Source organism: Euprymna scolopes, chromosome 26 (assembly GCF_053919585.1).
Source record: "Euprymna scolopes isolate OS-2025 chromosome 26, ASM5391958v1, whole genome shotgun sequence".
Lineage (NCBI taxonomy): Eukaryota > Metazoa > Mollusca > Cephalopoda > Sepiida > Sepiolidae > Euprymna > Euprymna scolopes.
Window position 1 is genome coordinate 13,563,891 of NC_136507.1, and position 27,050 is coordinate 13,590,940.

At 32.9% G+C, this 27,050-nt stretch overlaps 1 protein-coding gene across 1 annotated transcript in view; it reads left to right on the forward strand.

The window, feature by feature from the left end:
* The window catches only part of LOC145247921 (dynamin-1-like), a 372,083-nt gene that overhangs the window by 226,676 nt on the left and 118,357 nt on the right, over positions 1 to 27,050 (forward strand). Inside the window, 2 exon segments of the mRNA XM_080109558.1 lie at positions 9,434 to 9,507; positions 26,699 to 26,848. Of these exon segments, the coding sequence (XP_079965684.1) occupies positions 9,434 to 9,507; positions 26,699 to 26,848 (224 nt within the window).

The window sequence follows — 27,050 nt, forward strand, 5'->3', positions numbered from 1 at the left end:
CCCAAAAATGATTTTACTGTATTTTAGTTCGTTGTTGCATTATAGTTATATGGGATTAAATGAGCTTCAGTGTGAAATAGTAAATTGCCTTTCTCTTTTGAGAGGCGGTTAATGGTAGTGCCGGTGGCACGGTCTTTAGATGTTGTCCACTTTCCTGTAGTCTGGAGTTGAGTCTGTTTAATTTCTCTGGCAGATAGCTAAAACATGTTCATACATGAAAAAGATGAGGAGCACAAAAGTTTAATCATTTTTGTACATGAAGATCGATGAAGTTAAGGTCCAACCCTGTCAGTTATAAACAAGGATCAGTGGTTCACTTATGTAGCTCATCACTCCGAGATGAGGAGGGGGGGGATCTTTAAGTTGCAGCATAATCCTCCTTACATTTCTACCCGAGTTGTGCAAGCATAAATATAAACATAAAGAATGATCAGAGTGGATTTGGCTCAGTTGTCTGTATTTGACGGTAGAATCATGATTGGTTACCATCTCTTGCAACCTTACTACTATGATTCAAGACATTTTACAGGGTAGAAAAAGACAGTTCAACCCCAGCAAAGTAAACGCTGATGCAAGTATAATTATGCACATCTATTCATTAGCAGAGGAAGGTCATCACTCCTGTCTTCGGTGCTTAGGTGTCCATTCTACCCACTGGACTATCTATTCATAGGAAAGAAATGTCTAGTTAGAAATGCCGAATTAGTAAAAAAATAATACAAATGAAAATAAGATTGAAATATTATCAAAAAGTCACACATACTAGCTTCCATTTTCTGAGGAAGCATAAACAGAAACTGAAGAGTCCTAGTAAAGGACCCTTTGTTAGAATTTAAAACCAACAGTACAAATTCTATTCTGATCTTCTGCAGTAGACACACACACACGCACGCACGCACACACACGAGAGAGATTTCCTGTACTTAATTTATAGTTTTACTAGTGACCTCATTTTAGTTTTCATTGTTGCAACATCATTTCGGCCACTGCACTTCATGGCAGTCTTCAAGTGTCTGTCAAATTGAAATTCTGTTGAACATAAATTCCACTAAATTTATCCTGTCATAGATAAAGATGTTTTGACATAAAAATAAAGTTGCATGTTTTTGTTTGTGGGAACTTTGACCTCCATTTGTGTTCAGATGAGTTTCTATTTGTCTTTTTGTTTGCCATTTTGTTAATTCAAAGCATACACTGAAATTTCTTCCTTCATTATTTATATAAAATCAAGAGATAGTTATAAAATTTACCAGTCAAAAGTTCCTGTAAACTTAAAGACAGTATAATTATTTATATTTATATGGTAATCCTAACCAGGTAAAAACTCTCAATACAACCAATATAGGAAATAGAGATTATTATAAAAGACTGTAAATTATAATTTACAAGAATTGATGATTCGCCGCAAAATTCAGAAAGCAACATTTAAGAATTCCTAAATCTGCGAAGTTTCAAAGAATGTGTTCTTTTCATCAGAGGAAAGATTTTAGCAAAATAATTGTTATAGCACAGCTATAATTTTGCTGATACTAGCATGAATTGAAACTGCACAATATGAAACTAATCGTATATGCATAACAATTAGTGGAAAGAATATTGCCTCTGTAGAGTTCTTTTCTTAATTTTCAGATTACCTTAAAACTTTGTATTATATGTATCTATTTTCACAAACATAAAAATACACTGTGGGGTGATCCATAGATTTTAGTCTTACTAGTAGTTGGAAGTTAAATATCATTACTATCAGCTATGCAAATATTGTTTTAAACAAACAAAAAACAAAAGAATCGTTTTGTGCATCGAAAAATAAACAAATTTTTCTGGTCCCTTCCCATTCAGATTTTTTAAATTCCAATCAATCTTCTCATATCTATATATTATTATTAGTTAATCGATGTTTGTTTTCCTAATCTACATTAATGGCACAAAAAACATGCAAACTTATTCTTTAGTTCTGGAATTGATTTACATTTTATAAAAAAAACAAAAAAAAACAAGTGAAGCATGCATGGTCCCCCGTGAGTGCACAGTGAATGAGGCATAAAAAACTAAGTTTAGCATACCCATCCCCCTCCCTTTAGCCACAAGTATCCAGGAGATGTCAAATCTTGGTGAAAATGAACAAACGGTGCAGTTTTAGGCCTTAACATATGTAAATTTAAGTTCTGCTCCATGCAAAAAAAGAAATAACTAGGTCCATCATTTGCCCCCCCCCTCCACCAACCATTAGTGCCAAAAGTCCCTAAGGCCTTATAACATATTTAAATTTGAGTTCAGCACCATGCAAAACTGCTAAATAAACATACACAGAAAATTTTAGATAAATATAGTAAAATAATCCCAAAAATGGAGTGTTTTTATTAGCCCTAAAAGAGCCTCTGGGACACACCTAAGAGTTATTGCGAGGTATAGACAAACAAAATTTTTTAGAAATTAGTTAATTACAACTTTTTAGAAAGTTTTATAAAAATCCAAGGCATGAATTCTTTTTTAATATGCACAAAATTTGAGCCATTTTAACTCGAAAGGCACTTTACATTTGTAAGGTTCTGCTGGGGGGTGGGGGTGGGGCTACTATATAATGCGACACAATGGAGTATGTAAATATCTCCACTGAACTATCTGTAAAAAAAAAAATTGAATATCGAATGCAGCTGCAAATCCCGAGAACTTTTACCAGAAAGAACAGGCACAAACACCATCCACTATGACGATGTAATCTCTACAGCTATATGTACCTAGAAAACAGAGCTGATAAGGAAAATATAACAAAATACCGAAGTCTTATGTATGGCATGAATAGAAACCGAAATCTTTGGAAGATCTCTATCATTCCAGTAATTATAGGAGGAACTAGACCCATGAAAAAGAATTTCAAAATCTACCTGGCAAATGTACTTTGTGAACCAAGTGCAAAAGATTCAAACAATTGCATGTAAAGTAGCAGTTAGAATCTTAAAAAGATCTCTTGATTGGAATCAGTGGGTGAATGTTTGGCATCTGGGAGGATGCTCCATCCCCAGCTTAAATAAACTGATAAGAAAATTAAAAAAATAACTGCCTTTTATATCATAGAAGATTTTTCAAATGAAATAAAAGTAAAATAAATGTTATTGTGATCAAAAAGTCATGTGCTTTTCTATTGTATATGTGTATATCAACACAATAATTTGTATATTATTTATAATTCGAGTTTTAATTTGCAGTAAAAATAATATTTTAGTCAAGATTGATTCTAGCAGTTCCTGTCAAATTAGATCAGTAAAAGGAGATAATTTGAAAATTTAGAAAACTGAAATAGAATTGTTTTTTGTTTTTTTTTCTGAGATTTTTATTGTAAAAAACAACTTACTCGTAAAAAAACAAACAAACTTGTTTTTTATTGTTTTCCTCCCTTAATTTTGCTGCTGGTATTAATCTGAGAGATCAATCTCATGGAGAGAAAAAAGATATGTCTTAGTTGACGGTTGTTGTGAAATCTGAACCCATCTGTGTTGATGTGGTTGGCATGAATTTTGAATAGGAAAACCTATTCACACTTTTGAAAACATTTTGTAAGTTTAATTCTAGAATTTAGAAAGCCAAATAATAATTCTTCTATCAATAAGTTGTCTCTGAAAAATAAATTATTTTCATTTAATAAAAATTCATATAACATTCGATTTTCTAAAATTTCCAAATTCAACTTATAAAATGTTTTCAAAGATGTGACAAAGTTTCTCTAGTAAACAAGGATGTTTGATGGCTTTAATTGTTAGAAAAAATAACAGCAACCTTTTCTGTCCATCATTGAATTGCAACATGATGGAGACAAAAGGTGAAGAGGAAAAGAACATTTGCATGTTGATATCAATTCTGTTAATTGCATTCCTTAAAAATGTTTACATTTTCATTAAGAAATACAAAACGGTCAACTTTATTCCTAATTGTTTTGGGAAACTATTCCTAATAGTTTTTAGGAAATTTGAAAATTTAGAATCTTCCTGATTTTAAGTTGCAGTAAAAAAACAAAACCAAAAAAAAAAAACCCCTTGATTTGTTTAAATGCTTATTTTTTTTAATTCGTTATCATTGCTTTAAATAATGAGGGTAAAATTCCTAATGCAATTATAATTGCTTCTGATTCCATTAATAAAGTTACTCACAATTTGTTTCAATTTTGAAATTGTATGCGCAAGCAATTTAAATACATTTAATTAAAAAGATTTAACCAGTTCTGATCAATAAGAAAATTGTCTGGGCAGTTGGGTTCCATAATAATTCAGTATGCGTAAACATTTAAATTTAGGTATTTTCTGCTCCTATAGCTGTGGATCTCTTGCTGGAGAGGAATAGGTTGAGGAGAGAAAAATAGATGGATAAAGCGAGAGAGAAGTTTTGGATAGATGACCAGCCGTGGTGTTCTGAATCAAAGCAACAGAAGCCCCCCCCCCATTAATATATATCTCCACTCTCCATCTTCCTTTCCATCTTGGTTGATTGGTAAATGGAGAAGATCATTTAGGATTGAGCAATTCAAAATTCATTTATTACTACCAGTTGACTTCTTTTTTAAGATAGCAATCGGATTTAGAGAAGAAAGAAGTTTTAACAGAAATAGCTTACACCGGTCCCAAGCAATGCCGAGTTGCCCTGTTAGTCTTATATACGTACACATGCAGTTTTTATTCATGTCTAGGTTTTTATTCATGTTTAGGTGTCGCTACATATTCATGAGTATGTATCAGTTAACTAGTTATAAAAAAGTAGACTTCATCAGGCAATGTTACTTTTATAAAATGTAAAGAATTTATTTTTTTGTAAAAACAACATTGCTTGATGAAGTCTCTAGTTTTTTTTGACTAGTTGACTGAAACATACCCATGAATGCGTAGCAATATCTAAATATTTATGTAAAAATAAATAAAATGTATATCTAGCCCTACCTTGGTATTGAGCACTTTACTATAAACCTCATTAAATTCATTGGACGTTTCCGTTTCACCTCTGAACAATATTAACCTGGAATTTTATATATATATATATATATATATATATGATTTCATAAGCATGAAATATTGATGTCTGTAGGTAAAAATAAATATTTTAAGATACCCCTCCCCAAAAAAACAAAAAAAAACAAAAAAAAAACAAGGATTTTGTCTAATGCAACATTCTGATCACTGCTGTTGAACACTATATGACTAAGCTTACTATATATGTCTATTAATTTGACATAATATAGGATTTAAACACTCGTCTTTCTCATAGTAATTGATGCTGACCTAGGGATTAAGTACCACACTTTAGAGCTAAAGGTGACTTGGCAAGTGAATTCAAATCTTTTGACCACCAGTCATTGTTATTTCTTGCACTGAAGATTTTTACAAGTCTGTCAGTCGAGTCCTCTCATCTCCTCTCCAGCATGCCATATTAGCCAACTACTGAACCAGATTAAGTGTTTATTTTTTTTGAATTATGTTTATTGCCAATGACATCGTACAATAATAACAAATAAAAATTGGTTAATACAAAACAGTTTGATTCATCAGCTTAAATGCAGTTTAGGTCAACTTATCAAAATCTGTCCAACATCATTTTTTAAAAATTAAATTCATAGTGTTTCAATTTTTATATTAAATTTATAGTGTTTCAATATAACTGGCATTTTCATGGATCGGTGAATTGAACAATGAATGGGTAAAGCTTATGATATGGAATTCAGTTCTAAAAAAAGTTATTTTAGTAGTTCACGAATGTCCATTAACTGGGACTCGTGAAGCAATGAGCCGACTCTTTCCTGGATGTATATACTTTGAAAGTCATTTACATATAAAAGAGGGAATCCGATTGCTATCTTGAAAGAGAAGTCAACTGGTAGTAATAAATGAATTTTGAATTGCTCAATCCTAAATGATCTTCTCCATTTGCCAATCAACCAAGATGGAAAGGAAGATGGAGAGCGGAGATATATATTAATGGGAAGGGGGGGGGGCTTCTGTTGCTTTGATTCAATTACAGAACACCACGGCTGGTCATCCATCTCCATTTCTGTCCTGAACTTTTTACTCCTACTTTCAATCTTTTTTTTTTTTTTTCTTTTTACATGTTCCCCCCCAAACAAGACACATTGCCACTTTGATGTAGGGGGCTAGTATCAGAGACATAAGCATCAGGGGTACTGTGCGGGGAGTTGGGCAGCAAGATGTCGGTTCACGTTACACTTGAACTTCTGCATGTCAGTACTGTTGGGGAAGCAGATACCCGGAAGGGAATTCCAAAATATAGCGGTTCTGGGGGAGAAACTAGTAGAAGCCTCTCTTACATCTAGGGATCGCTAATGTAAAGGGGTGGGATTTAGCTGCTCGTTGGGTTTGTCGGGGGTATTTATGTCGAGGGGGCACAAGTGCTTGCAGTTCGTCAGAACATTCACCGTTAAAGTACTTGTAGAACAGGGAGAGGGATGCAACATTTCGTCGATGGGACAGAGGCTGAAGCCTAGATGACAGTTCAGGACCTATCAGATTGATGGCTCTCTTTTGAACCTTTTCTAGGAGTGAGAGACTAGTGGCAGATGCACCAACCCAAATATGACAATACTACTCCATACATGGGCGAATGGTGGCCTTATAGAGGTACAGGATACTTTTGGGCATTAGTAGCTTTCTAGCACGGTAGAGAGAACTACCTTCTTTGCAGCAGTCCTGGTAATACTCTCAATGTAATTGTTTCAGCTCATGTTTTCTGTGAACGTTAGGCCGAGGAGTTTAAAATATGTACTTGCAGTTAATGGATCTTTGGCCATTGCTATCGGTGGTAGAGAAGGTTTCTTGTAATTATTGAAGGAAACAAGTTTAGTCTTAGCAGCATTAAATGTGACCATCCATTTTTGTCCCCATTCCAATCTGACTCTCTTTTTCCTTTTTAAGTGTGAGCTTGTGGAATGTCAAAAACTGTCCCAGCTCTGGACACGGGAAAAGTAATATTTTAGAGAGAGAAAGTCGATACTTTTCTGCAACAAAATCTTTTTAAGTTGAGGAAGCAAGAAGATAGGTAGAATAAGTGAAAAAAACAGTGGAATGCAATTTTTTCATCATAATTAGGCAGGTTCCATATAAATGATGGGGGAAAAGGTATTCTCATTTCTTCTTCCTGAAATCTTTTGCATGAATATTCATATAAGTGAAATCAAAAAAAGCAACAGAACCCCCCCCCCAAAAAAAAAAACTGGAATGTTTTTATAAAGAAAAGGAAAAGAAAATATATATATATATATAACAAAGAAAATGGAAATAGATTTGCTTTCTCAATTCCCCTAAATACTTGAAATGGATTTGTTTGGAAGCATATTAGGGCAGTTATATATTAGGTTGATGCAAAAATAATGTAATTTTTATATATATAGTTGAACATAAAAAAACGGCATTATTTTTGCACCAACCTAATATATACATGTGTGTAGGATATATACGAGAGAGGGGGGGGAGGAGAAATAACTACATAAATTTCTTTTTCATTATCATTAAGATTTATTATAGCTCAAGTGTACAAACCATTAAAAAAGCTAATTTATTTATCGTGGACTATAATCCTCATCTTTTTTTAGCTTTTGTTTCATGATGTTTCGGCCAACTATTCTGCCCTTTGGGGCCCGTGGCGCAGTGGATAGTTGAATATGATTTCAGGTGAGCATTGTCTGAAGATAGCAGTTTCAATCCTACCCAAAGCCAGCCAGAGGCTTACTTGGCCAAAATGTGGTGAGACGACAACTATGGAAGGCAGTAATTGCTGAGGATGAAGTTAGATTTGGAGTTCCTATCCCGTCGCGGTTATCACCTGATGAAGGTCAGAGGAATAGTTGGTCGAAACATTGTGGAACAACTAAAAAAGATAAGGATAATAGACTGCAATAAATTAATAAATAATACTCATCTCAATTATGAATTCCAATTAATTAAATAATTAAAAAGCTCTTAACATACATGGTATAGCTTTAATATGAATATTCATATGCAAAAATAGGCTTTAGCAAGTATTTCTTTTGAAAGAAATTATGTGAATAATGAAAAGTATATAAAAGAGAAGCGATACCTTTCAATTTTTTCAGCATAATTTGAGTTTCTACACATGAAGGAAACAGCATCATGAAAATGATAATTTGTATATCAAGAAAATATGTTGATGAGAAGAAAACAATTTTATTTATTGCAGACTATTATCCTCATCTTTTAGTTGTTTCACAACGTTTCGACCAACTATTCCTCTGGCCTTCGTCAGGGGGTAACTGCAAAGGGATAGGAACTCCGAATCTCCTAACTGTATCCACAACAATTACTGCCTTCCATAGTTGTTGTCGTCTCACCATGTTTTAGCCAAGTAAGTTCTCTGGCCGGCTTTGGGTAGTTCCTATCCTGTCGTGGTTACCAGCTGACGAAGACGGAGGAATAGTTGGCCGAAACGGCATAAAACTACAACTAAAAAAGATGAGAATAATAGTCCACAATAAATAAAATCAATAAATAATACTCATCTCAATAATGAATTCCAATTAAATAATATATAAGAAAACAATTGTTTACAAATATTTTTGTTCTTCCCTGAATGAGGTTTTACATGTTATATGTAAGATAAATGTTTTTGAACAACATGGAATGCTTCTGTGTATGTGTGTTTTTTATGTTTTTTTTTTGTGTGTGTGTGTTTGTTTATATCTGCTAAGTTTGTCAAATGGTCTGCTAATATATGGCTTTTTTAATGAATGCTGTAGTGATGAGACTTCGTTTGCAGGACGTGATGTGTGAACTGTGTAGTAAATTAAGAATTAAAAAAAAAATTTAAAAGTAAATTATGTTTAAAATGTTGGCAGAGTTATACTGCCTAAAATACACGCACACACATTTATATAAAAGACAAGGCTATCAAACTAGACATTGCTATATAAAACAAACCTGAAAAGACTGTGCTCATTCATTCCAAATGATTATAGCCTATTAAGTTGAACAGGAAAAGATAAAATATCAGGACTTCAGGAATGATATAAAAATGATATGATCTCTGAAAGATATAAACATTATACCGGTTGTTTGTTGTAGGAACAATTGACCTAATGAAAGAAAAAAAAAAAAAAAATCTTAAAAATTCGGATGCTATGTCTGGAAGACCATGTATGGCAAAATGCAGATAGCACTTATAAAAGGGACAATGTCTATCGTTAAGAGCTCTCGGGTATAAACTTATTTTGTAATATATATATATATATATATATATATATATATATACACACACACACACACACACACACACACAGGAAAGGATTATTTTTTCATGTTTCATTATTGAAAATCTACATTTTTTTTCTCTCTTGTATTTTGAGTTTTGTAAATCTACACGTTTTTGTTATTAAACTTTTCAACTTGCAAGATTTTAATATTTGCTTGATTTTCTTTTTTATCAGAGATTTCCTACCTCGAGGATCTGGCATCGTCACCCGTCGACCCCTTGTCTTACAACTTTTCAACAGCAAATTAGGTAAGTATTCAAACAAAAATGGCAACTCTAGTTTAAGAATGATTAACAAAGGTTTATTTTTTAGAGGCTAATATGGTACTCGTTTTGCTAGGTTGAATAGTAGACCTGCAAAATGAGTTTTTTCTCTGACCAGACAGAAATATAAGTTCCAGCAATACAATTCCTTAGCCAAGAGAGGTACATCGGTCTAACTGACTACTAACCCTTAGAAAAAAAAAAAACTGCTTCTTTGAACGTCCAACTCCAAATGACTACCCCCCCCCCCCCCAATCCAGCTTTCACCATCTCTCCATCCCCCGGAATTTTTTCACCCCTAACCAGATTCCAGCCTTTGTCAGTGGTCACCATTTAACCACCCAGAAGCTAACTACTCAAGATATCCATTGGATATAACAACTAGGCAGTGTCCATGCAAAGGGGCTTATCTGCAGATAATCCTTTTCTCAAATAGGTTGGTTTGCAGCATAATTCCCTGTTGAATGAGATGCTCATTTTATCTCAAATGATTAAAAAATAATCTTAGATGGCTGAACTCCAACCAGAAATATTTTCAATTCTCTGCACACACATCCCATTTCCTTTAATCAGTATTTATTACATGCAACATCTGCCATTCATATGCACCATTAAAACATGGAACCCAGCACATGCTTACAAATATTCATTTTAGTTTTGAAGAATGAAAAGCAACTCCACATAATGTACTTTTATAATTATCTTGCATTGCGTAACAGTGATATGTTGTCGTATATGCTGTTATCAGGTTGACAAGTTCTTGCAGTTTTTAACTTTTAAATTCAGATAAATGTATCTTGACTCAAACAAAAATTTATTGATCAAAACAAGCACCATCAGAATGAACACATTTTTGCTAATACAAAACGAGTGTATTTATACCAGTAATGTAAAAATCTTGCGTTCTGGTGGTGATGAAGTCACTGAAGGCGTTTTTGATATCACTTTGTTTTTTTTTTTAAGCATTTCTCAAGCAGAAAGTTGTCAAGATACTTGAAAAAGTAGTAGTTGGTAGGTGAGAGGTCTGGAGAGTATGGTGGATGAGACAATTTCGTAGCCCAACTCGTTCAACTTTTTCAGCGTAAGTTAGGCAATGTGCAGTCAGGCATTGTCATGGAGAAGAATTGGGTCTTTTCTGTTGACTAATGCTGGGTGTTGTCAGCGTTTCTAATTCATATCATCCATTTGTTGAGAATACTTCACTACTGTAATGGTTTTGTCTGCATTAAAAAAAACAAACTAATGGATGAGACTGGTTGCAGACCACCAAACGATCAGCGGGACCTTCTTTTGGTGTAACTCTGGCTTTGGGAAGTGTTGTGGAGCTTCATCGGCAACTAACCATTGAGCTGAGCATTGCCGGTTGTCGTAAAAAAAAAAAAAACTTCTCATCACAACCCAGTCGAGAAATGGATTGTTCTTGTTGTGTAAAAGAAGGGAAGATGACGCTTCATAATGGCGTTTCTTTTGGTTGTCGTTCAATTCATGAGGAACCCATTTATCAAGTTTTTTGTCATCTTTCCAATCTCTCAAATGGTTGGAAATCGTATGTTATGTCTAATTCGGAAGCAAGTTCTTGAACAGGTGTGCATGGATTGGCTGCGACGAAGACTCTTAATTGATCATTGTCAACATCCAATGGCTGACCACTAGGCTCATCATCTTCAAGACGCTCGTTGCCACCACAAAATTATCATTGTGCTGAGCGTCTAGTGGTTCCTGGGCCAAATGCTTCACTGATATCGTGAGTTGTTTCATCAGCTTTTCAGCTTTGCTTGAATTGAATAAGAAAATTGTGCGAATTTGCTTTTTTTTTCATCTTGTATTGAGCGTTCTAAAAAGACATAATTGTTTTAAAACGATTGTAATTTACGCGATTAAGTAGAGCGAAAAACGCTCTTTAAAATGACATGAAGTGAAGATATTATAACGAAAACTTATTTAAAATACATCATTTGAAATCAAAATTAAAATTCCTGCAAGACCTTTCTCAACCTAATATTTTTTAGAAATTGTTACAGAGAGGATATTTAATAACAAAATAAAATCTTGCAAGTAATGGCACATGCCATTGCATTGGACTTGAAGATATTTTTTACTTCTCCTGATTTAAAATATATATATATATATATATATATATATATATATAAAATAGTATTTATCCAGTTTATGACCCAATCTCTGGCACCTTTACATTGGCAGGTTACATAAGCAGCCAGAAGATGCTGAAGTTATTATCCAATTGGCTGTCAGAAGATAAGTTTCAATGAAAGTGTGAAATTCGTAAAATCAAGAAAAGATTTTTTTTAAACCAAAAATGACTTCAAGATTAAATTCCTTCCCTCTCTCCATGTTAATGGGGTTTTAAATAGAAAGCTATTATTATGAAGAAGGTTAGGGAACGCCACATTTTGAATTTATCATGTGGCAGTCCTAAGTTTCGCATCTTCCACTGCTTATGTAACCTGATGGAAGTTGCCGACACAAAGTTGACAGATTGGATGATAAATGGGATAAGCACCTTAAAGTGCATGTGCACACACACAGAGTTGTCTGTATGTTACAGCATCACAGTTAATTGGTTGATCTGAGAGCCAAACTAAATGCAGATTTGAAATTGGTTCCTCTGATCTGATCTAAACCTTTTTTACAACTCGTTCAAAATTATCAGTAAAAATAACATTAGAGCCAAAAGTTTAACTAATTTTGGCGTTCACTTTCCATCTGACCCCAAAACCTGCATATAATAACCTGAACTGTTTACTAAATATAAATATCTCTACTTATATATAAAAAGCACTGTGTATATGAGTTTGTTCCCTAATGACTCCAAAACGGCTGAGCCTTTTTTGTGGATGTCATTCAGATTATTTACAGTCTTGAGATAAAATTCGGGAGGTAGGTCACTCTGATTGCATAGGGTTGAGTTTGATGCAAAGTTCTTGGCAAAAAATTTGTCTTTATCAAATGCTGACAAAATCACCTCAGGCCCGTTGATGATAAAGGACACGCATCTGTTCGGGACCTTGCTTATTTGTCAAAACTCATGGAAACTAAGCCTCTGTTCTTGTACTTTACATTTGGACTGAGCATTTCTCAAGAATTTTCTATAATCTTTTGGCAGTTATTGCTGGCAGTCCTAAAGTCAACTTTAGTTTCAAAACATCTATTACATTTACAGCAATTGAAGTAACGGTTGCTGTGAGCAATGAAAGCAGCACATTCAGAGATGTATGGAGGTTGGCTCTTCGATTTCTGTTCGAATTTTTTTAGAGTATTTAGCTGCCTATGGCAATGACACAATCTATCAGTTAAGTTGGATGCTATAGTAAACATTATTTTTAAACATGTTCCAATATCGAGCATCAATACAGTGTTGATGGCAAGGGATATTTTGGGTTTTGTTTATTTGAGACAATCAGTTGGAATGGAGGATTAGAGTTTAGGGCATATTGTTAGAAAATGATCTAGAAAACTTACAAATTATTCTTCAGCATCGGCTACCCGAGTGGGTGTGTTAACAATTGCGATATTTTGCATATATCTCGATATAAATATGCACCCTCCATTCAAAATTCTGAGCAGATTCCTGAGTTCGACAAGATATGTCTGAAGGTGGTTTTCGGTTACGATGACCGAAACATTGTGAAAATAACACTCAAGATGAGAACAGTAGTTTGAAAAATATGAATAATCAATCCTCATCTAAAAAATTTAGAAATAAAAGTTTTTTTTGTTTTTTTTTTTCCACAAACATTGACAATTTTTTTTTTTTTTTTTGTTAGTGAAAAATATTTGTTATGAAGGTAATTTAATGAAAAATTAAAAGATGAAAGCAATATTCCTATTGTTGTGAGTAATTATTGGACAATTTTTACAAAAGTTTAAGAAAATTAAAATCAAGAAAATACTCCTTGTAAAATAAGTTTCATGAATATTTTTTGGATAACAAACAACTGATAGCAAACAAAAAATTTTTATTTTCATTTATGATTTTTATGCTATTTTTCTTCAAATCAAGATAAATATTTTTACTTTAATAATAAACCGACAGTAGCAAACAAATTTTTTTTGCTTAATTTTTTATTTTATTTTATTTATTTTTTTGGCTGATGTGATATTATTGGAACCTCACCACTGGATGTCTTAAGGTTATACACACAGAATCTTTAAATTAATAACTAAATTGAATTCATATGTAAGAAAATATGATTTTGACAAGAACACAATGAATATTTTATGTAAACTGCCCAGAAAATTCCGATAGCACGGTTCTTATTCTACACAAGTACCCATTTTTCTTTTTAATTAGTCTTAAATGCATAATATCAAGTTTTAATAACATCCAGCACTAATAGAAAATATCTTTATCACAAAAAAGAAAAGTTTCTTATTTGTGAGGCAGAACTCCTCCATAACGAAAATGATTGCAACGTTCAGCTAGAAATGACCTTGATTCGTTTTCTTTCTGTTTGCCTCACACGTATCATGCATCTCAAAAAATGATTGTTATACAATGCCTGCTGATATTTAAACTCTTAAGGGGAGATAACTCTGTTTTCCATTCTCACTTGAAGGTTATATCATAATTTGCTTAGGGATTAAAATTTCCAATTTCTTAACCATCAAATTAATGAAGTTGGTTTAAGAAGCATAGAAACAATTTCCTAATGATAAAGAAGGAAGATAATTAGAAAAGAATAAAAAATAATAAAAAGGTAATAATGAGATTTCATTATTCTTTGAAAATAATTCAAATCAATGTAGACTGAGGTATTTTCATATTCATTAATCTCGGTTTTCTTTCTTTTATTTAATTAAAGGTATCTTTTCTCTTCAGATTGAATGAAAAATCCACCAGTTTATAAATATTATTCAAAGTAAAAAAATATATTCAAATTAATGATAAATGTCATTATGTAATGAATGGTGGGGGTCGGTGTATAAACATCTGAATAAAAAAAAAATTTTGAAAGAAATTAGAAAAAAATTGTTTGAAATTTATGACGTCATAAATCTGTTTAAAGTTTTATACTACACTTTAAAAACTGAATTCTCAAAGCGTCTCACTCAGTGTGGCCTGTATGCCCATGAACTCACAATATTAAAAACATATCATTCGTTTCACTATTAGAAATGATATAAGATTGTAAGATCTCATTGTTTGTATTTTAATTAACATTTAAATTTATAATTTAACTAGCCTGGGTGCCCGGCATTGCCTGGGTGTTTGTAGGTGTGTGTTGAGCAGAAAAAAAAATCGTAGTAGGCAGGCAGGCTCAAACCCGTGACGCGAAGGCAGAAAAAGTCTTAACATCTTACTGCTGCTCCATGACATGACCAGAAGTCTAAAGCGTTCAAATTTAATGAAATCAATAAAAAACAAAAGATGACTTGCAGAAATGGCGTTGCTTTTAAACCTCCTACGAAAGCAAATTAGACACAAGGCCGTTTTTAATGTGGTGTGAAAACCAATTCCCCCTACAATGGGGCACTCTGGCAGTATCCAAATAAATATTGTTTCAGTATGAAGTGTTTCCCTTACATTGACCAAGGACCAATTACAGAACAGATACTACCCGGCCCGAAGACCAGGCATTTGCGTTCGAATAGTTTCACTTTATTTATATGAAAAAGACAAACAATCAAGACGATAGCATGGTGGGAATTTTGTTTAACTTGATAAAAAAAAAAATAGAGATGATGTCCATTTGTGAATCTGGGAAGTGTGCGAAAAGTTCTCGCGGAATCTCATGGAATCTAACTGATGCGAGAAGTCCAATGCAAAAGCCTTTGTGGACATACACAAACCCTCATGCCCATTTTGCCCATTATATAATAGACTAGCGGGGGTGCCTGGCGTTGCCCATGTGGTAAAAAAAAAAAAAAAGTTTTAGTAGATAGGTAGGCAGGCAGGCTCGAACCCGAAGTCTTGAGGCGAAGGTGGAAAAGAAAGTGTGAAAAAAACCTGACATCTTACTGCTCGGCCAGGACGGGAGAGTAAGTGAAAAGTGTTTTAATTTAACGATTAAAAACTTAAGTGACAGGTGCGTCAATTTAATGATGTCAAACATCACGCCGTAGTGGGATTGAAATCCTGCAGTTAAGTTTGGCTGTGAGGCAGTTGTTTTGGTTTTGTTTCCCCAAGATGTTGGCGGGAAAACCAGCTCCCCATAAAAAGGGGAATGTCCAAATAAATAGCAATTGTCTGATATAAGGGGGTTTCCCCACGTTGATCAAAGCTCATTTCTTTCTGGACCTCCCCGGTGGGAAAACCAAGGAATCGACCTCATTTCAATTAGTTTCACTTTATTTATAGTAAAAAGCTGAACAAACACAAGAGATAAAATGGCAAGAATTTTGTAAAAGTTGATCAAAATAAATCTAGGCGTGACATGCGTTTGAAAATCGTAGATATTACAATCTACACGGTATATAAAAAGTTGTAAAAAAAAAATGCACCAGACAGTGATATTGATTTTTCATTTTTTTTTTTTTTTTTTGCAAAACTCTTTCATATTTTTGAAAGTAAAAAAAAAAAAAAAAAAAAAAAGCAATTTTCCTTTACAAAGTAAACCAAACACCATGAATAAATATTTAAAGATATAAATAATTTGAAGCATATAAACTTTTTCCAAAATTACTGGCTTCAGCATTAAGTAAACTGAAAAGGATTGAAATGCCATAAAACAAAATAACCAAATTAAATTATTAATTTAAAATCTACGATATTAAAGATAATTATCCTTGTCAGCTGTTGAGCTGTTTATGAATACAAAATGTGCCGTCTGGATTTTGCTCAATTTCAGGTTTCATATTTGAATGATCTTTTTGAGGAGCTGATTTTTATTATACTTCAAATGGTTAATGTGAGGAATAATCAACTTCCACGATTTAGATATAATTTAAAACAAGGCAAAACAAAAGACATCTTTTTTCTATTATTTTAATTTTTCAATGTATTTTGAACACTTTAATGCTGATATAAAGACACGGCAGAAAAATTAAAAAATAGGCTAGTTATTTAATTCCTAGGAGTGAAACAAAAACGTTTCTGTAAAACTTGCTTGCCATCAGTATATTTTATACTAATGTTTCATCATGAAAGCTTTTATTTTAATGAGAAAGTGAGTTACACCTAGGGGTCAAGGGTAACCTTAATAAAAATGGAAGTTAAGCAAAATCAAGTAACTTCTGGGGGAGAGGGTTTATGCACACCACAGACAACTAAAACTTACACACACACTACAAAATTTTATTGATATAAACATAACATGTTCGCACATTCAGAACATAACCTTTGCTTTCTCTCTTTAAGAAAGGGTTAGTTTATTGTTAATCGCAAGAAATGCCCTGCTGAGAATTCTGATGGGGCTGAACAAGCATCTTTTGCAGGGCCAGAGTGCTCCTCCTCTGGAGTGCTGACTTTTCGATCCTACTTTCCGAATCTCATGGTGGGAGAGAAATAAATAGCATTCAGATTGTTTCTTTCATTTCATATTGTAGTCGTCCATTTTTTGTTTTCATATTCTAAAAATATGAAATATGATTATCAAACTTTATCCAAAGGATGTCAAGTTTAAGCTACGATTGAAACGTATTGTGAATGTGTAGTCATGCTATGTTTGTATAAATACATTTTTGTACTATGAATAGCTCTATTATTGAGCACTATTATAAACAAAGATTCTCCAGATTTGTACCCTTATCCGGATATATATAATTTTTTAATTAGTTCAAGTATATTGATAATATGAACAAAAAACACATTTTTCAAAAAGTGCTTAATACCTTAGTAGAGCTTCTGTTTCAAGAAAAAATTAATTTCAGTTTACAAATTGAACAATTCTGTAAACTTAAATGAAGTATAAATATTAGTATTAACATTTATGACTATCCCAATCAGATGGAAAAGCTCAATATTCAAGATAGAGCAATGATATAAGGAAAATTGGAATTAAACTCTGTAAATTTACAACAAATTTGGAATGAGGAAATTTTTTTTAAATTTCTGTATTCCTTGTCAAAAAATAAATGTTGTAAACTTTTTGTATACTTGTCAAAAAAAAAAATTTGTTGCAAAACTTAATTTACAGAATTTTTAATTTGTTTTCCTTGTACATACTCCAAGTCTACGAGAGTACATACCAGCAATAAGCAATGGATTTACAGATTTTCCACCAATGTTATTGATTGAATCTTGTTACTGTATAAATACATCTTCATGAACTTCAATTTGAATATCTTTCATCAGGATTTGTACAGACTTGAAAAGTTTTTGAATTTTGCTTTGAAAAGACCTTATTTCTATTATTTCCTTGAAAATATGGAAAATGTTTTGAAAAAGCCTTGAAAATTGTCTTTGTGTCCAGTAAAAATTTGCGCCAAAATATTTCAAAATAAAATTTAAATACTATTATTTTTTAAATATTGATAATAAAATCGAAATACATTGTTTTAAAATTGCATAGTATTGTAGATACAAGTCTCTTTATCATGGAACCACTCATGATAAAGATTGAAATCTCAGTCTATTTTTGTTCTCATTTATAATTTTTGTTTTTAAGGTGGGAGGAGTAGTGGCGACTGTCATATCCCCCTTGCTATACTTTCTTTGTGTGGGCTCTCCAATGCCCCCCCCCCCCAAAAAAAGAACTTAAAAAATTGTGATAACTTAAAATTAGGCCGGTCAGGCCGAAAAAAGAATGAACAAGACGGCAGCCATCCTGGTTGGAAATTAAAGCGGTAAAGAAAGTTAAAATTTGAAATTAAATAAAAAGCATTTAAGACTACTTAAAAACACCAAAAGTGATGCAGGTAGGTTGCAAAGAAACTTTGATTTGATTTTTTACCAGTTTTTAGAATTGCTGCAGATTGTAAAATAAATCCCGAATTTTGTTTTGAAAACTTGAATTTTGTCTGCAGAAGGATTTGAAAAAGTTTGAAAATCCTTGAAAATGGACTTTCAAAATCAGTACGAACCCAGTTTATTGCATCTGTATATATTTCTATATAATCTTTTGAATATCGCTTTTCAACTTTGAAGCTTTTAATTTTTGTGTTAACCAGCAAAATTATAAATGGTCTATATAAAATTCCTTTTTATTAACCGTTTTCCCCTGATGAAAAATGCCACATTTTTGAAACCCCATGGAATAAGGAAGCAATTGACTTTATCTTGTATTCCTTGTGTACAAGCAATGAATGTTATAGAACATAATTTGCAAAATTTAAAATCCCTGTATGTATGTATGTATGTATGTATGTATGTATGTATGTATATGTATTTAAAATCGGATCAGATCAATATTAATACTGTCAGTTGTTCTGATCTTCTGTAGTATATAAATGAATACGACGCTCTATTTAAAATTTTTTCTTAATAATTGAACACTCTTCTGAGGTTCTATCCCACTAACCTTACATATATATAAACACACACACACACACACACACACATATTTACGCACATACATTTATATTTCAATTATGTTTTAGATGTGATCCATTTGGTAGCCTTTTTCTTTTGCCAATTTCTCTTAATGGTTTTGAATGACTCCAATTAATATATTGATTTATGAAATATTGGATATTTTTTTTTTTTTTTTTAACCAATTTTCTATCAGAGTTTTAAAATCTTTATAATTGATTAACTGACCTCCTGGTTTTCTGAACTAAATATCGGCTCTTCAGAAAATTAAAGTTTTAAAAATGAAAATTCTTATTTGTTTGACATCAAAGGTTGACCTCAAATGTAGAATTTTTGTTTTTCTTCAGACTTAACCGTTATTTCATTCCATTTGGTTTTTGTGGGTAATTTAATGTTGAAGTCATGTTAGTATTTTTCTTTATATATAATTAGAATTCTACATTTCTTTAAATATTTATAGTTTTTGTTGGTTTATTTTGTAAATAGTCTGCAAATAATAGGTTCACTTTTCAACCAAGGCCATTCTTGTAAGAGGCGTGGAGTTCTAGTAGTTGGAGTCTTACTAGAGGCAAGATTTCACAGCAGTCAGAAATCTTTTTAGCTGCTAACAAACACTTCACTCTCCAAGAAAAATCTCATTCCGAAAGCAGATTCTAACCTATCAAATTTATTTCAGCCCAGATTCTGAATCATATCATAAAGTATATTTAAATTAAAGAAGACTTATTAAAGTGTTTTTTCTATAGGTGAACAAATCCTCTCTAACATCTATGCTGATGACATCGCTCTTGTTAATGAATGCACACATACAGTTTTTATTAATGTATTAGCAAAGAATGCAAAGGAGATATGATTAGAAATAAACCTAGAGAAAACAAAATGTATGTCTACAGCTAAATCACAGTTTAGCATAAACATGACTATTCACAGTAAACTCATCAAAACAGGTCACCCAATTCATTTATTTAAGGCATAAACTGACTTTCTCCAATGATCACGAGACAACGTTGAAACACAGAATCGGGCTAGGTTGTGTGACTTTCCAAAAACGCAGCACCATTCTAAAATCAAAAAGGGTGCTGATAACTGTTAAGGTAAAACGTTTATGTCCTTCCAGTAGTTTTATATGACCTTGATTGTATCGCATAGACTAAATAATTAGCCAATCGCATTGCGGTGTTTCAAAATCATATAATGCGTTTCATTGCGGGATATCGCCTGATCGGAAAAACCAAAATATCCGCCGGTCCTGAATATGACCTTAAACTATATCCGATGGTGAGGCCCCAGCTTGCGGGCTCTGGGGAGTGTGGAACCACCCTTTAATTGCCATTGCTCCCAGGTCCACTCTGACCCGGAGTGGTAGTACCTGTTAGGGTCCCAACTATGGGTTGAATAGAAACCGACTTGCAAAAAACAAATATATTCTATTAAAAAAATTTTCTTCAAAATCACCAGATTCGGTATTAAATAACCTGAAAAGGGTTGATTTGCCGTAAAACAGAAACAACCAAAATATCCGCCCTCACTTTAAACTTTTTGGCCATGTCAAACGATCAACCACTGGCCTATCAAAGTTGTGCTTTGAGAGTATCTTAGACAAACAAAAGAAGCAGAGAAAAACCAAGGTGAAGGTGGAGAGAAAGTGTTTTTGATTAGACATCTCTCAACAGTTGGGTGTCCATCAACCAACTTGCCTTGGATAAGAAGGAATAGTAAAAAATAAGTCACGTGGGTTCACAATCCGCACCAAGCAGAAGATGCAACTCCTGATGATGACATTGAAATTATAAATTTCTAAATATACTGTAATTTAAAATTTTATAAAATAGAATTTTATCCAAAACTACTTTTTCACCATTATTGATATAAAAAATGAAAACCATAGTTCATATATTACATTTCTGAATTTTTGAGATGAGGATTGATTATTCATGTTATTTGGATTCTTCAGACTACCGTTTTCATCTTGGGTTTTATTTTCACAATGTTTTGGTCAATGTAACCTCTGACCTTCTTTCAGACGTACCCTGTCGAACTCTAGAATCTGCACAAAATTTTGAACGGAACCCTTTATTTAATCCACGGAAGCAGCATGCTCTCATTCCGTCGGCCATGACTGGGTAGGAGTACTAAGTAATTTGCAGTTGTATTTTTGGGTTGCTCCAAACTGAGGACTTAACCTTCAATTTATAAGAACGTAACTTTTACAATGGACACATCGACTGAAATGTTGTGCAAATGATACTCAAGATGAGAACAGTAGTCCGAAGAATCTAAATGAGTAGTTTGCACTTTTAATTTTTTTAACAAAATTTCACTTATTTTACAATATTTTCTAAAAACTTTGATCCTTAAGCTTTTCTTTTCATACTTACATCACTATTTATTTAAGGAATACCATTTTTTTTTTATGTATTTGTTTATTCAAAGTTACCCATCTTTTTGTTTATAGGAATTTAACAAATTATCCAATCAATTAATTTGTTCATTCTGGTACTTTATTTTGCATGGAATATACATAAAAACAGAGGGGAAATTCCCCTGTGAAATTAGTTTAATGTTTTTGATTGTAATATCAATTAGGAAAATTTAGATTCCTTCTGGATCCCAGTTGCATGCTCATTTATTCTAAGGATGGTCTTATTTCAACTCGCTATTGGGAGTTTAGCAGATACTACCATTCTGATAATTTAAATTAAACAGCACTGAACTTTTTACCTCGCCTATCTGTTCAACTTGTCAAATTAATTTTTTTATAGGAATATTTATTAATTTTAAGAGTAGCAGTGTTATTAACATTGGTGTTAAATCCAGGAAGAATCAACGGACTATAACTTAATGAATAATCTATTTAGACCTTCAATGCAAGTTATGTTATTGTGTCGATGAAGAACAATGTTTTTTTTTTTTCATTATAATCATATTATTTTATGGAAATCATTCCAGACAAGACATGAAGCCACTTAATGTGAGGATCTAACAAGAACAAACAATTATCGCAAAGACGGGATATGCCTATTAGCCTTAATCTTGAAAAGATCAAAGCTATTAGTAGGAGGAAAACAGTCAGAATGAAGAGTTCTTGGAAAATATCTGCTGGAATAGGGAGCTGTATTACACTGATCGAATTAATAGATCATTAAACAGTCATACGAGCTGTGACAAAAAAGGTATGGAATAGATCAGACAATTCTGGAGAACAAATATAATTGTAGTTATAAAAAACAAGCCTGGGTGCCCGGCATTTTCCGGATGTTTGGAGGTGTGTGTTGAGCAAAAAAGAAAGTGGTAGTAGACTGGCAGGCCCAAACATACTGTGAAGGAGGAAAAGAATGTGTGTGTGTGTGTGGGTGGGGTGGGGGGACATATCTTTGCTGTTGCGTCGATCGCCAAACTGGAAGTGGAGAAGGTTTAAATTAAAGCGAATCAATCGAAAAGAGGGGATAACTTTAAAAAATATCGGCGAAAAAAAAGTGACCCCTCCCTGTAGAAAAGTGCCCAGTTGAGGGTGAAAGAATCAATGTTTTTAGCTGTTTTGATATTTGTCGTCTGAAGGGTTGAGCTTCAAAATGATACCGATCTTTTGAAAATCCATTGCCTCTGTCGAAAGTTTTAGGCAAACACACATACATACATACATACATACATGCATGCATTTAAACAGACAGGTGAGATTTATATTATAGATTAGCAGGGGTGCCCTGCATTACCTGGGTGTTTGTCGGTGTAAAAAAAAAAAAAGAAAAATGTTTTGGTAGGGAGGTAGGCTGCAACTCGAAGCCTTGACACAAAGGTGAAAGTGAAAAAAAAAAAACTGACATCTTACCACTCGGCCATGACGGGACAGAAACTGGAAAGCGTTCTAATTTAACGATTAAAAAGTTAAGTGACAGGCGCATAAATTCAATGAGGTCAAACATCATGCGATAGGGGGAACTTAACTTTGGTTGCAAGCCAATTTTCCCCAAGATGTTGGGGAAAACCAGCCCCCCTCCCATAAAAAGGGGAATGTCCAAATGAATAGCAGTTGTCTGATATGACTGGTTTTGCCTGCATTGATCAAACCTCATTGCTTTCTGGACGTACCCGGTGTGAGTACTAGGGAGCTTGGTTTTGCTATGGCTTCAGTTTTGCTTTTTTATATGGAAAAGCCAAAGAAACATGCGGAGACCAAGAAATATCGCGAAAATAGCGTGCAAAAGTCGCCCAAATAAAAGATACACGTGACCTCGTTTCGTGAATCAGAGATTATAATCTAGATAGTATATAAAAGGTTCTAAGAAAGAGTGCCCCCCCCTCCACAAAAAAGTCTTCATACAGAAAATGTGAACACACTAACACACATTTTTCCATATATATATATGACTGAGACTGGCAATGCTGCATGTGTAGGAGAGAGTTCTGAAGAAAGAACAATGCTAAGTTAGATACAATTTTGCACCTCATGAGGGAGATTCAAATGAGAAAACAATTCTTTAACCCATATATGACAATAGTACTCCATAGATTGCATTAAATGACTCCAAAAAGGTTCCATGATTGGTTAAAAAAATCCGACTGCCATTGCTAATTAGTAGTCATTGTCAAAAGGAAAACCTATCAGGCATGTGTGTAAAGTGAGATGATGTAAATGAAACCTGATCAGTGCGAGTTGAGGACGTGTGGAAAGAAATGATATGAGAATGATACAATGAGTGTGTAATACGACTCTTTAAGATAGAAATGACCTCAGAGGAAGCTGTTTGCAGAACAGAAGACTTTGTTGGTTTGATCATGTTTAAAAAGTGGATGAATGAGTTCTTGCATTAGAAGAACAGTAGAATTGGTAGAGGAAGGTTAAAAAAAAACATGAGAGGAACTGGTAAGGATGGACTTGAAAGAAAGAGGTCTAAATAAAGACCTGACCAGAGATAAGTTTAGAAGTCAATTTCTTAAAGCTGTCTGTTATGATAGGGCAATGCCCTTATAAAATGTGTTATGACATTCCATTTTTCTTATAAAAATAAATAGAATATAAAAATATTCTATTTAGAAATGTTCTCGGAATAATCAAGAAAATTCCATGCAGCAATCTATATAAGGATGCTGTATGTAGCCGTGTTAGTTAAGTTGCTGACTTGTTGTTAAGAACTCTAGTAATGTCTCTAGGATGGAAATCCAGCCAAAAGAAACTCTTTAAAAGTCAACCACTGCATCATTTAAAGAAACTGAAATTTGGGTAAATACAAAGATTTCTGTATAGTCTTCTCATTGACTGTATTTTAATATTCTTATTAGATTTACCCAAACATAAAACATTTGAATTAAAGTTAGTAGTTATCTCCCTTTTACCAACAACACTAAAGAACTTGCAGTAGCTTTCAAAGCAAGTAGTATTAATACTAAGAAAGTGTATTTACTCGTAAATATTATTTGTATGTTTTGTTTTGCTATAATAAATATTTCTTTATTTTAGCTCTGAGTTTTATTAGTTTTTTAAAATTTTAATTTGTTGCTTTTTCATGTCCCTGGACAGACACATAATACCGTTCAACACATTCTAGTATGTATAATAAACTTTAAGCCAAATATGATGCTGTTGATGATTTGAGTGAGCATTGTTCATAAAGATTTTGTTGGCATTCGTTTCCCTGGTATCTCTCTATTAAAAATTCTTTCTAGAAGGATATTGGGTACTTGCATGAGAGACTGTTAAGGTTGCCAACATCCCTAAGTGAGAGTCTTTCTGTGGTACGAACCGAGCTCGAACTTGGCACACCTAGTTTTACAGCCTGCATCATTAATTGATGCTGATGAGGGAAAATTGTGGCTTTGTATCTTTTGTAAATATATTAGTGTAAGTCTAACAAATCTGCTCAATTGTAAGTATGCAAATGGGTAAGTACAGTAAAATTCCTTATTTCAACTGATGATATCTTATTTTGAGGCATTTTTTTAATGTCAACAACCTTTTCTCTTTATAAGTAAAACGATAGAATTATTTGTGTGTGTGTCTGTGTGAAAATATTTAACTGATAAACTCTTATACTAGCATAACACTGAAATTAACAGCAAATAGTAATTATAAACCAAGGATAGTTAGTAAAATCTTGATTTGGATGGATGAATAACGCATTCAGAAATGTTGGTAAGTTGAAATACAAAATGTTCATGTTCATTTTGGCTTGCAGACATATTTCTATTTTGCACATGCGCAAATTCATTTATAGCTTGAAGTAGTTTAATTTTATATCTTATCTGTCGATAGCTCAAACAGTATGGAACTCAACTGGAGCACTAAATGTTTTGGTTTCAATTCTAGCTAATGGCACTAAAGTCATTTTTTTTTTTTTTTTAAACTTTTGAAATCAGTACTACACACACACACACGAGGAAAATATATTGATAATAAAAATATATACTGATGCAGATAGATTTATTGATCAATTTGAAACAAGGGAATACAATACAGTGTGTAGGGGTTATGAAAGCTTTTTATACCAAACATTTCTAAGCCTATGCTTCTCAGCAGAAGAAGGGATGTGCTAGGTAACAAGATATGGATGTGACATCTGTCAATATTTGGTGGTCTTGTATAGGTGTTATACATTAGAGGGGGGGCAGTTAATCTAGGGGATTATTAAATAATTATGGTAATTTAAATATGTTAGAATGTGGTTTTAACAAGATTGGGCATTAGCGGTATGGAATACGCTTTTAAGAGTGGGTATTACGATATGAAAGTTAATTAATTACTTAGAGTCCAATGAGTTAATTATGTTATACAATTAAAAGAAAGAAAAAAGTATAAGAAAAAAAAAATAGAAGATAAAAGTAAAACGAAATAGAAAAAAATGTGCATGTTGAATATGAATATTGGCTTCTACACTTTTCCAATGAGCTTTGACTGGTCATGATTTTGTGCCTAATTTTAGTTACCAAGTTTGGTACCATTGTGCTTTGTAGATTCTAAAACATTCACAGCAAGAACACACCTTGCTACAAACAGAGCAAAGAACTTTTGTTCCTTCAAATCTAAATTTCTTGTTCCAAAGTTGACATTAAATCACATAATTTGGATCTGTTATTTTATTTATAGCTTCATTACAATTTTCAAAATAACTATTTCAATATTGAGTTTCATTTAGCATTGGAAATTGATTCTCATAAAAATCTTTTTGAACTATATAAAAGATTGTTTTTAGGTATTTGTGTAGAATACAGACCACGTTATTCTCATGTTCTGGGCAGTTTACGTTAATTTAGAAAGTGCCAAATGAAAACTTCGGGGTTTTTTTTTTACACAGAAAATATTGGCAAATTAAGCTGCTGAACGAAAACTTTTTTCCAATCAAAAACGATGACTAATGTTCAAAATGTCAGCAAACAGTTAACAAAATTAAGGAAAAGACATAATTAAAAAGTCATTGTATTATCATTTCAACGAAAAAAAAAAAAAAAGATACCTGTGCAGTTTACCAACTCTACTAAAATAAAATTTAGAAAGCCATTCTTAAAACGAGTAGGAGGTTAACTATTTTGTACTTTTGCATGACAATTTAATAAACAAAAGATACTGTTTGCTAGTTGTCAGCTGCTGTGATTTCATTACCTAAATTTTTCAGCACATTTTGACAGTTTACATAACCTGCTTGGAATTTGTCTATGATAACGCAGTTCATATTCTGCAGAAGTACTGTTTTTTATATCATCTATATATAATATTAAGAAGGAATTAAAATAATTTTTTTTTGTTCATTTCAGAATATGCAGAGTTTGTTCACTGTAAAGGCAAGAAATTCTCGGACTTTGATCTGGTCCGTAAGGAGATCGAAGATGAAACTGACCGAGCGACTGGCAGTAATAAAGGCATTAGTAATGTTCCGATCAACCTCAGAGTTTATTCCCCACATGGTAAGTGTTACTTTTTTGTTTTTTTCATCTTGAAATTATTCATGGTCTCTTTCAATTACGTTTGCCACAGTACCAATATTTTAACTTTGATTAGTGTGAAGAACTATCCTCATTAAGTAATAGTGCAGACACATGTATGGCAGCAGCAGCCGCATCCAACATGTGCACAGGACCAAGCCATGTGTGAGTTGACATCACAGCG